Here is a 12,531-nt window from a genome sequence, read left to right on the forward strand (position 1 = left end):
TCACCTCCTTCTTTATTGCTGAAGCAATCAACATTTTTTGAGGTTAGTTTTATACGAAATGCCATGACAACAAATTTTTTTTTTCGGTGTGGGAGAGTTAGGGGGGAGTTTATTCAATTGTAAGTTAGTGAAGATGCAATGATAGGTAAATCCTTTCTAGGAAACTAGAAATATCGATATCGATTAATGTTAAAAGTCTATTAAAACTTTTAAAACATTTCCAAATTTTAAATAATAAAAAAATCCCCCTTAAAAAAAAAAACACAAAAATTAAGAGCCAAACATGTTTTTGAGCTTAAAATCAAGTTGACAAAAAAAAAAACGCCAAAAAAAAAAACGTTGAGCTAGTGTGGTTGGTGGCAGGATGGGAAGGGGGTTAGGCAAAAGGGGCCGGGGGGTACCGCAAAAAAAAAATGAGTGAGTATGTGTCTGAGAGAAAAACGCACACAAAACGGCACTAATGAGCAAAAAGAAGAAAAAAAAAAAAACAACCAAGCAAATCAGAAAAGAGACAGACGGATAGACAAAAACAACAACGAAAATTTTTGCCACAAATCATTTGTAATTTTTTTTCAATACCCTTTGCCCATAGGAGAGTATATTAAACGCAACAACAACAAAGAGTTTATAACGTCATAAAGGACCCTTTTTCCGAATACATATATCTTAAACTGAAGGATTAGATCCTTATAGCCATTGTAATGGATAAAATAGACTAGAAGAGTTTTGGAAAAAGAGAAACTCTTTCTTGCTACAGGGTATTAACAAGCCGAATTGCTGTGTGGACATTTTTTTTGCTCATCTTTTTTGTTGTTTTTTTTTTTGTGCAAAAATTCCGCTTGGGGCTAAATTCATTATTTCGTTTTTTTGTGTGTTTTTTTTTTGTGTATGTGTAGAACAAAGTGGGGACTGACTCGATTGGGGGATAGTACCTACTATGTACGAATGTCAGACTATAAAGGAGAATGATGAATTATGTGCATTGAAACAATTAATTTTGTTATTATCATTTTTTTGTTTTTGTTTTCGTTAAAAGCATAAAAACTTACAAAATAGATTTAAGCATTGGCAATAACGAAATCCCGCCAAATTACCAAGTCTCCCCCTCCCCGTCTTGGCTTATCTTATCCACCTGCTGCACACGGATAGATACATTTGTATCTTTCTAAACAAATACATACAAAATATATATGTATAGTTAACTGAAATTAACAAATTTTGTGAATCTTAAAAGTCTTGAAAAAGGGCGGGAAAGATAAATCCAACTAAAAGTAACACAAAAACAAAATATATCTCAACTTTAAGCTTTGAGAATATTGAATTTAAGTTTAATTTGATTTTATTAACAATTAAATAAAGGAATATATATTTTTTTGCCATAGTTTACTACAGCTAATGAGTATTGTTGTTGTTGTTGTGGATTTATTTAGATAGTAAGACGTTTTTAAAGACTTAAGATAGCTTTGGCGTATCACTTCTATCTAAGAAATCCAATTCATTATATCAATTAGAAGAGAATAAGCTATTTAGTTTACTAGGCAGCTAGTCAAATTTACTTGTACTCCACATTATTTGATGATTCGCTATAAAATTTATCCATCGATCCATTAAATTTCAACCCATAAAATATCCAAAAAGTTGCAAAAGTTGAATATTACTTTCTTATTTGATGCAGGGTGTGTCAGAGTCGGATTACCTACGTACCTTAATGCATAAATTTTAATCACTATGACATAAAAAAGTTCTAGCTACCTTTTTTGATATTTTGGCGGTAAAGGTATTTTCTGTTTTGTTTCTGTTAGAGACTCCATTACATAAATTAGTGTTAAATTAAAAGCAAAAAAAAAATCAACAAACATATAGATTATGGTTGAATAAAATTAGTGCTACATTATTTATCTCTCCAAAAATCCAAGATATGTTAAATTTTTGTCCTGAAATTGTTTAGAAAATGGTTTATGACATTTTGTAGCATATTTTTCAAATCCATTAATTTGAATAATCTTATATTGCTAAACAGTTAAGACCAAAACAGCTGACACAACTAAGAGGTAGAAGACCCCATGCTGCCCTCACTTATGTATGCATGGGTATTTCACCTCAGGCTTCATTTTGGGTCGATGAAAATGAATTAGGTGGCCGAATGCGCGCCATTTGGAATAATTATGATCATTAGAAGGTTTCCCTTTGATGTCCTGGTTCCAGGCGCAGCAGTAATCATTCTTTTCAGACCGTCTCAGTTTCTGCACTCTTCTCGTGAGTCACTCATATATTGGGTTGGTCGCAAATTGTTTTCATTGACTCGTAACTCTCTTTTTTCCTTCTTTTTTTATCTATCTATACCTGTCGTCATAGTTCAAAAAGCTCTCCCGCTCTGTTTTTTTTTGCGTTGCGTTGCGTTGCTCTCTCACCCTCACTCTGCGTTGCTCTCACTCTCTCTCTCGGCCGCTCTATCTCACTCTCACGCTTCGTGCATGGTTGGCAAAGCTTTTCAATACACATTGAATTAGATTGCTGTACAAAAACTACAAAAAATCATTTTTGGCGCTTAATTTTACAAAAAAAAAAAGAAGTGAACGCAAATTTGTGTCTTTTTTTTAAGGTAAATTGCAGTGTTTTTGTTTTTTTTTTTTTGGTTCTGCCTGGTTTTACCGCCTTAACCTTGAAGATTTGTTCTCATACAATTGTTATAAAGATAGAGGATATACAGGAAGCGCATCAATGTACAAAATAAAACCGAGAAACTCTTATAAAAATACATACATATGTATCTCTAGGAATTCAAATACAGTTGAACTTTCCTATGGCAAGTTTTTTGGCTTATAAATTCATTTTAAGGAAACAGTTTATCATTTTATAAGTCTGCAATTTAAATTTCTGAAATGAAACTTTGAAAATGGAAAGAAAGTTCAACTTTAGAAGTAGAAATTTCTTATCTAGAGTTATTTTTGGTGTTATTTGAGTTAAAAAAAAGAATTTGGTATAATGAATTCATAGAAACATACACAGCTGTGGTCACAAAAATAGCAGCATATGTGAGAAATTTATATATAAATTACCGTAGATGCATAAAACTTTTATTAATTTAGATCTAGTGTTTAAATTTGAGTAAATTAGCTAGAATTTTGTATTAAAAATGCTAATAATATTTAGAAGTGGGCCAAGACTTGTACTGAATAGAAGCCATAGAAACTTGAATTTATTTGAACTTTACTTTAATGATTTCTTTAAATAAATCAATAAATCAAAGGCAGGAATCTGTCTGAAAAGAGAGGCAGGAGGTGAAGCCGCGTTTAAAAGGAAACTTTCAACATATTGACTGTATGTTCTATTCAAGTCCAGATCTGAAAAACTTCAATTAAGATAAGGTTATCTGATAACACATCTGTTTTAACTTTACTATTCGACCTCCTCTCGCTCTCGTGCTTCGTTATGGGCAAAATAATATAATTAAATTTGATATTTGACAATATTCTCGTCGACTGCATTGAGATGGGCAGTAGATGCAATTGGAAAGCGATCATTAAACGGGATCGATCGTGTGTTTCGTGTGTGTTTAGCATAGAAGTTGGAGAGCAAATAATGTCTTTAGGGCCCAAGGCAAACCAAGGCAAGGCGATGTCTGTGGAGAGCCAGAATGTGAATCAAGATAGAAGTCAAACAACGGCAACGAACGCATAAATTGTAAATGCTGTCGCATTGCCAATGGAGCGCAATAATTCACAAATAGCATCGACTGCAGTTGGCGGCGGCGGCGGCGGCAGCGAAACGACTGCAAACAATCTCTCAGTGGAGTGCAATGCAGTGCTGAGAATTGCAAACGATCTCATAATCTCTCCTCGCTCTATCCCCTTCGCCCTCCCTCCTCGCATTGGTGGTGCATTTGTATATAGCTCCCTCTCTATCTGACGCGTTCATTTTACGGGTTCAAGGTAGTTTAGTTCTCTCGCCGGCCGCGAAGCTCTTCATCGATTGCGCTCAACTCTTTGGGCTGTTTGTTTAATTTTTTCGTAATTGATTTAAACCGACAACAAAATGTGTTTCCAATTTCAATTTGATAACAGTTTATTAAAATCAGATTTAAAATATAAATTATATTACTGAACTGTAATGGACATTAATTAATGTCTGGCCTATTGGCCACAGTACTATGCATTGGGGGGATCTAAATGTAGGTTTCCAATTGTATTAGGGGTGTGATTTTGGGCTTGGTTATCGAAATTTAGTCAATTATCGTTCTTAGGGGAGTATTCTGTGGATCCACTACACAAAAGGTCTCCGTCTATCGATCGAGTGGGTTGATTTGCCTGAATCTATTTGAATTAACGTATACAAATAACTCTGCATATCTAACAAATCAGGAATCTATATGATTTTTAACTTTTACAACCTTTTCTATAAATAAGAATAAAACAATTCAAATAAGGACGACAGCGATCTATAGATTTTAGGGGATAAAATCGTTAATTTTAGTTCTTAAATATAAAATATTTAACAGTTTAAGAAATTCTTTCGAGGATATTTTCCTAATTCCTCACATAAAAACGTATAAATTTGTACGAATTTGATTATCTTGACCTTTATCATAATATTTAATCTAGTGACGATCCTAGCTTATAATTTTGGTGGGGGGAAATCGGAAATTATGGGGAAATAGAAATAATTTGGAGTTATTAATCAACTGCCGAATGCTAGATCATCCAATTGTAGTAAAAGATATATCTAAGGCAATTAATTGAAACTCATGTGCAATTGGAATGAATAGAAAGGATAATTTAAGCAACTTACTCTAAGAACATCTTAGAAACATCTCATAAGACACTGAAATTAATTATAATTATCATTATACTATAATTAATCTTATACATTTCTTTTCGTTTTTAGATCCAAAACTTGAAATCAGTAAAACAAAAACAAGGAATACAAAAAACACACACAAAAAAACAAAAAACGGGGATATTTATAATTTTCAAAATAACGGACTTAAGAAGAAAGGAATTTTGAGATTGAGAAAGAGATAAAGAGATAAACACACACACAAATGAGAGACAAACAAAAACAAAAACAAAACCTAAATGAAAAGGCAGTAGCAAAATAAACAAATACAAAAAAGAAAACAAAAAAAACTCTGCCATAAAAATGTGCAAAAAAACTCAATAAAAAGCAGAGAGTGAGAGCGAGAGAGAGAGAGAGAGAGAGAGAGAGAGAGAGAGCAGAGAGCTCTTGTGAGAGAAGAGAAAACGAAAAAAAAGGAACCATAGCTAAAAAAAACTTGCCAAGTGTCGTCGTCCAGCCACTCTCACAGGACACAGGACACTCGACACAGGACACGTAGTAGTAACGCGCGCAACAAGAAGAATCAAGCAACAACAGCAACAACAACAAAAGCAACAAAATGGCCATAAACTTTTCGGCCTCATTTGCGGCTTGCATAGCGGCTGGCCTGAAAGTGCCCCGCCAGATAATGTACTGCATTACCCAGGACACGGGCCAGCCGTATGTGTTGTACAAGGACTCGCAGGAGGCTGAACGCAATCCCGCCGCAGCCGCAGCAGCGGCGCAATGGGGCAGCGAAATGTATCCCAATATACAGCAGCAGGCCCAACAGCATCTCAGTGCCCAGCAGCAACAGCAGCAGCAGCAACAGAATGCAGCGCAGGTCGCTGCTCAGGCAGCGGCAGCCGCTGCAGCAGCAGCGAATCAGCCGCAAAGCCCGCCCGGTGGAACAGAGCCAAGGGACAATGTTGGCAGCGGCGATGGACGCCAGCAGCAGCAGCAACAACAGGTGTCCCCCTCATCCAGTCCATATCCGTCGGTGCAGCAGCAACAGCGAGCCAATGGGGCAAGCGACGAGGATGCCATGAATCAGGTGGGACTCCAAAACGAAATATAAAGCACAAGAAACACTTGACTAACCATTTACCTTTCTACCATTCTTACCTTTTTCGTATAGCTTGCCAACCAGCAGCAACAGCAATCCGTAAATCAAAATAGCAACGAAACACAACAACATGCAACCAGTAACGCTGCAGGCGGCGAAACGGGCGGCGGCAATCCACATCCGCCGGGCGGCGATCCCAGCAATGGGCAGCAGCAATTCCAAACGCCCGACTACTATGCCCACTCACGTCATGCAGGACCGCAGGGCGGCCTGATGGCGCCGCCTGGTTTCCCGCCCTTGCACTATCTCAATAAATCTGGTCTACCCGGCATGGAGCAGAATGGAGCAGCCGAATCGTCGACATATACATTGCCGCCCGAATTGCTGCCGGGCCAACAGAATGGTGCACCCAGCAATACGAATGCCGGCAATGCAAACGAAACGCCACCAACAAATGGTCCGACGCCATCTCAGACTGGCGGTCGAACTGGCAATGGCCCGGGACGTCCGCACAAGAATAAGCCCCACAGTGATTTGCGTCTATTCAAGTGCCTTACCTGCGGCAAGGACTTCAAGCAGAAGAGCACGCTACTGCAACACGATCGCATACACACAGATGCCCGGCCATTTCCCTGCTCCGAGTGTGGCAAACGTTTCCGTCAGCAATCGCATTTGACGCAACATTTACGCATCCATGCCAACGAAAAGCCCTTCACCTGCCCGTACTGTTCGCGCAGCTTTCGACAGCGAGCCATACTCAATCAGCATATACGCATCCATTCGGGTGAGAAGCCCTTCGCCTGCCCCGAGTGCGGCAAGCACTTTCGCCAGAAGGCCATCCTCAATCAGCATGTGCGCACCCACCAAGGCGAGCGACGACAACTTAACAACAACCAATTTTTGTTAGGGACCGACCCAGGCCCAAAACCACTAGATCCAGATCCAGATCCAGATCTATATCCAGACCTAAATCTAGATCTAGACAATCACCAACAATCTTTTGGCACAACAATTGCCCTTGCAAAATTTACATGCAACATCCCAAAAACTTTTAGATCAATTGAATTGAAACAACAACAAAAAAAAACTCATCATTTTCCAAATTCAAAATGCACTCAGAAAAAAAATTCGAATACAATTACGAAACGATTCATATACATATGTACATACATATATGCTTATATGAAATTTATCTAAATTATAATTCAAAATTCGAATTTGGTTTTTATTAAAGAAATAGAAATTCTTTGTTTGTCATCCCGAAAGAAAGTAAAGAAATGTGAAAAAAAAATTGGTTGTAAATTCGATTTAGATTTCTGGATTAATATCGATTTTTGTTTGTTATGTTGTCCCTTACTGAGCTAAGGAAGTCTCTGATTTTTTCTCTGAGTGTGCAAGTCCCTTAGCAATTAGTTGATTCGTTGAGATGAATAATAATGATTAGTTGGCCCTGCGCTCAACAATCTCAACCAGTCAACTTAAGGTTAAGAATTTTCATTTTTCCTTTTTTTCATAATGTCAATTCGTTTCAAAGACTTGTTAAAAACGATTTATGTGCCAAGTTTGAGAGCTGCTAACAGTCGATGAATTTTTCTTTGATTCATTCTATGTACAATCGGTTCCTGCGGATCAATACGTCATCCACGAATTCACCTCAATTGCCATCGAATCTCCACACAGATGTGTCACCGCATCTCATTTTCAAGAATGGTCCACATCCGACGCTGTGGCCCTCGGATGTACCATTTCCGGGCGATGAACCAGACACGAAAGGCGATATCGCTGGCGGTGGAGGAGGCTACCATGATGATGACTCGCAGGGTACACCGGATGGTAGCGGTGGCATGCATTATCCCTCATACTTCAAGGATGGCAAGGGTGAGACCACAACAATCTGGATCCCAACCATCTAATCTAATCTTTGCGTATTAATGAACAGGTCAAAAGATTCTACCGGAGGTGCTTCAACATATTGGCGCTAGGCCAGCGAATATGCCACTCTATGTACGGTGCCCAATTTGTGATAAGGAGTTCAAACAAAAGACCACTCTGCTGCAGCACGGTTGCATCCACATCGAATCACGACCATATCCGTGTCCCGAGTGCGGTAAACGTTTCCGTCAGCAATCGCATTTAACTCAACACTTGCGTATACATACAAATGAAAAGCCATTCGGTTGTATGTACTGTCCGCGTTTCTTCCGCCAGAGAACTATACTGAATCAGGTAAGAGAAGAGAAGAGAATGATACCCAAATATTTCAAGTATTCTGTCAAGGTTTTTGAAGCTTATGTTGTTAGCTAATCATCTTATTTTAACACTAAGACACTTTGAATGTTCTTATTGGCGAATCTATGGCTAGATTAGTTAGTTTCCAACAAGATTGTGATAAGATGCTATCCTCTAAAGAATTAACTGATGACAATAAGAACATAATAAGCTCAGAATGAGAATAAGATTTGTCTTCAATTTTTACCATTAAATATCTCAAAGTATTCATTGCAATGCTTAACGATCTTTTAATCATTTTCTAAATTGATTAAACTCTTATTTTCTTACAGCACTTGCGCATTCATACAGGGGAAAAGCCTTATAAATGCGGCCAGTGTGGCAAGGATTTCAGACAGAAGGCCATCTTGGATCAGCATACGCGTACCCACCAGGTAGTTGTAGCTTAAACCGATCTACATGAATTGAATTCTCAATGAAGTTGTAGACGAACTGTATACTCATTTATATTCATTCGATATTCTTTGTGTGTGTGTGTGTATATATAGGGAGATCGACCCTTCTGCTGTCCCATGCCCAATTGTCGACGACGATTTGCCACTGAGAATGAGGTGACAAAACATATTGATAATCATATGAATCCCAATACCACCAAAGTGCGACGTCAGCAACAGCAGCAACATGGCCAGCAGGTGCAACAGCAGCAGCAGCAGCAACAGCAGCAGCAGCAACAACAGCAACAACAACAGAATAACAATAATACTGTAAGCCATCTAATGAACGATGCCAAAAGCCATTTGGCAGCACAACAATTCCTCACGAACAACAACAATAATCCATCGTCGGTGGACAACAAATCCAATATATTGCCAGTGAGAAGTTTAGCAGCAGCAAATGCGGCAGCCGCCGCTGTTGTCCAGCAGTCGGTGGTCAAGAATGAGCTATACTTCCCACAATGCTATGGACCACCATTTCAGCATACCTTCCAGCAGCAGCCGCAACAGCAACAGCAGCCAAGTGTGGCGCATGCAAATGGCGGTGGGCCGACGCCACCAGTAACGGTAACGGTGGCAAATTCTGTGGCGCCCGGCGGTGGTGTGGTGGTGCAACAGAATCCAGCCACATCAGTAGTGGCTCAGTGACATCCCACCACTGGAGCGGCACCGCAACAACAACAACAGCAGCAGCAATCTAGTGCACAACAACAGCAGCAGCATCATACAACGGCACAACCAGCACAACAACAACAACAGCAACAACAACAATCCACAACAACGGATAATGGATCATCCGTATCGTCAGTGAGTGTACCACAAACGGTGACACTTTCAATAACCCTACCACCGCCACCGCCGGCAGCTCATCACACGCCGCATTCAGTCCATCATGGTGGACATGCAGAGCATGGGGTAGCTGCCGCACCACCCACCGCTGCTGCACCACCGCCACCTCCCTCTCTATCACACGCAATACCAATACATCCACACATACACTCAATATTTGGATCTCTATGATGTCATCAATAAGAGCTCCCCGATACCATCACCATCACCAGCCCCCCGCTCGCTTACTTCCACCCTGCCCCCCCTTATGGAACACACCATTAAGTTATCCTAGCTAAAAATGTGCACATACGTAATTCTTCTAGTGTTTACATATACATACATATATAGGTATATGTATATATATATTAATTTCATTTGTTTTATGTTTAATGCTGATTTTTATACACAGTTTTTATTATTTTTTTTTAACACAACACAAAACATAGTTTTGGCAGCTAAACAAAAAACAAAAACAAAACAAACTAAATAAAACTAAAAAAAAAAGAGGAAAAAATGTAAAAACAAGACGAGTACTAGTCTTTTCGAAAAGGACTCTAAACTCCTTTTACACAACAAAATCGATAAACAAAACAAAAGAAAACACAAAAACAAAAAAAAAAGAGAAAAGAGAAAGTGAAATGAGAAGAGCAACCAAAACACAACGTTATACGATTCCTTTTGTTTATAACTTTCGTTTTAAGATCTTCATATTTGCATTAAAGACTACACCTACACCAATACAAAATACACACACACTCACACACACACACACACACACACACAGCAACCAACTAGAATTTCATCATGACTTAAGTTATACGATTTTTATCATAGGTCAGATAGAGAGAGAAAGAGAGCGAGAGAGAGAGAAAAAGTATGTTTTAAACAAATGAATGGAATGTTAGATTTAAAATGACAATTAGACAGAACAACTGAACAATTATGGTAGTAGAAAGAGAAGGCGAAATGGGAAGAAGAGAAAAGGGTGAAGGGAGTACGATGACGAAGACGCAAAGGGGGGATTTAAAATAAGGACATTTGTATATGGACTAATACGGATGGATGGGCTCAGAGCAATTTGTTTTGATTTTCTTTCTATGTCGCAGAGAATGTTGAGCAGCTAAACAAAAACTAAAAGAAAAAGAAAAAAAACAAAAACAAAAGAAAACATGAAAATGAATTATTACTATAATTATAATTATTATCATTATTATTATTATTATAATTATAATTATTATTTTTATTATAGACACTTTTAACCATGCTCCATGCAGAAAAATTTTTCATTTTCGTAGATTTTAAACAAAAATAATTTCTCTTTGAATTAAAATGTGATTTTATCAATATGCATATACATAATTTGCAATCTATAAATTTATTCAATATAATATATATATATATATATATATATATATATATATATATATAGATTTGATGATTTATTGTCTTCCCATTTGAGTTTTGTTTGTATTTCGTTTAGTTCTTTCATATGATTATTATTATTATTATTATTATTAATCTTGCTTTTGTTCTCTTAATATTTAATTTTGTTTAGTCTTACATTTAGTTAGATTCGGCATTTGTTTGAATGTTACTTTTACATACACACAAAACACACACACACACACACAAACACACACACAGAGAGCAAAACTATGCAAAAATAGTGACAAATGCAATTGAAATTTGAGTGACTATTTAGGTGCCATATCCCATTAAAAAGAGAAATCGAACCCAAACCCAATCCAATCTTTAAAAATCTGCCCCTCCTCCTTCTTCCTTTTCCTGTTCTTAGTTACTGCAATAATCAGGTAGACACATCCTTTTCAAATCCTTTGTTCTGTTCGCTACCAAAACTGTGTGAAACCTAAGTATATATACATAGAAGAGAATATAACAACAACAACAACAAACAAATAATTAAATAAACAAACAAATTTAGTTTCCTATACAAATTTTCCAATGTACCGTTAACGCATTTATAATTGTTATACTAATCAAATAGCGTACAATTTCCTACACACGAGATATGAACACAATAAACATTTGATTACATAATAAAAGCGAGAGAAATAGAGAGCGAGAGAGAGTGAGTGAGAGAGAGAGAGAGAGAAGAAAATGAAAGCTTAGCTTAAGTTTAGTTATCTATCATTTACTCATTATTTAATCTATATCTTATATCTCTATTTCTATTTCTAATTCTATTTTGTATAGTGAATTACGAATAAGTTCTTCAATTGATTTCAATGTGTTTTTTTTTTTTTGATTTGATTTGATTTGTTTCTCTTAGGTTATGTTTGCTTTATATATATATATAAACATATATTTTATTTAATTGATAAATAAACAAAATATTATAAACATATTACATATATTTTAAATTATGATTTGTCCATTCACGTTTTGTTCATTTGATTTGATTTTTTTTGCTATATTCTCTCCGCATTCAATCACAGTTGATAATTTTGCATTATAATCATTATTTTTTGTTGAAATAATTCAATTTTATTCTATGAAATAAATGGGGCAACAGTCACACACACACACACACACACACACACACACACACACACACACACACACTTTTTATATACATTTTCGTTTGATGGGCGCGTCAGATTCTTGCGATACAAGAAGCATTACAATACGTTTTATATAAGTTTTTCCGCATTCAAAATTGTACATAGCAAATGTTTTCGGCAACTAAAAGAAAAGCAAAACAACAACAACAACAGCAACAACAATAACAACAAACAAAAGTTTTATAGTATATAGAAAGTTCTCTCACCCAAAACCCTAAAACGAGAGAAGCAAACACAAAGAAAAGAAAACGAATATAAAAATTGAAAACAAAAAAAAAAAAACAAAAAAAAATCAACCTGTTTTGGCATTGTAAAAAGTTAGTCGAAATTTTTTTAAAATTCATTTTAGGCCCAATGGAAGAAAAAAATTGATAATTGCATGTTTTTGGCACTACAACAAATTTATACGATAGCTTTTATTGGAATTATTGGATTTGCTATAAACAAATTACAAAAATACAAAGGAAAAATTTAAAATACTTAGCATACTTTTAGGCCTTTTAGACAAAATTTT

General features: G+C 36.6%; 1 protein-coding gene across 4 annotated transcripts; it reads left to right on the forward strand.

The window, feature by feature from the left end:
- The first annotated feature begins 5,217 nt into the window (after positions 1-5,217).
- Positions 5,218-9,325, forward strand: LOC6645723 (endothelial zinc finger protein induced by tumor necrosis factor alpha). 4 transcript variants are annotated; one of them, XM_002068456.3, is made up of 6 exons: positions 5,218-5,869; positions 5,954-6,749; positions 7,562-7,759; positions 7,821-8,107; positions 8,443-8,547; positions 8,659-9,325. In XM_002068456.3, the coding sequence occupies exons 1-6, from the start codon at positions 5,396-5,398 to the stop codon at positions 9,250-9,252; spliced, it is 2,454 nt and encodes an 817-aa protein (XP_002068492.2). In that variant the 5' UTR covers positions 5,218-5,395; the 3' UTR covers positions 9,253-9,325. The 4 variants fall into 4 exon arrangements, with proteins under 4 accessions (XP_002068492.2, XP_023033403.1, XP_015033232.1 ...); XM_023177635.1 differs by having other exon boundaries at positions 8,443-8,544; XM_015177746.2 differs by having other exon boundaries at positions 5,954-6,665.
- The last annotated feature ends 3,206 nt before the right edge of the window (positions 9,326-12,531 follow it).

The sequence above is a fragment of the Drosophila willistoni genome, assembly GCF_018902025.1.
Source record: "Drosophila willistoni isolate 14030-0811.24 chromosome XR unlocalized genomic scaffold, UCI_dwil_1.1 Seg8, whole genome shotgun sequence".
Lineage (NCBI taxonomy): Eukaryota > Metazoa > Arthropoda > Insecta > Diptera > Drosophilidae > Drosophila > Drosophila willistoni.

Bases quoted from the DNA above. Each gene is read 5' to 3' on its own strand.
- LOC6645723 (XM_002068456.3), top strand. From the start codon at position 5,396: ATGGCCATAAACTTTTCGGCCTCATTTGCGGCTTGCATAGCGGCTGGC. The intron at 6,750-7,561 runs GCGAGCGACGAC...ATCTCCACACAG, and splicing joins GCATGTGCGCACCCACCAAG to ATGTGTCACCGCATCTCATT. The intron at 7,760-7,820 runs GTGAGACCACAA...ATTAATGAACAG, and splicing joins ATACTTCAAGGATGGCAAGG to GTCAAAAGATTCTACCGGAG.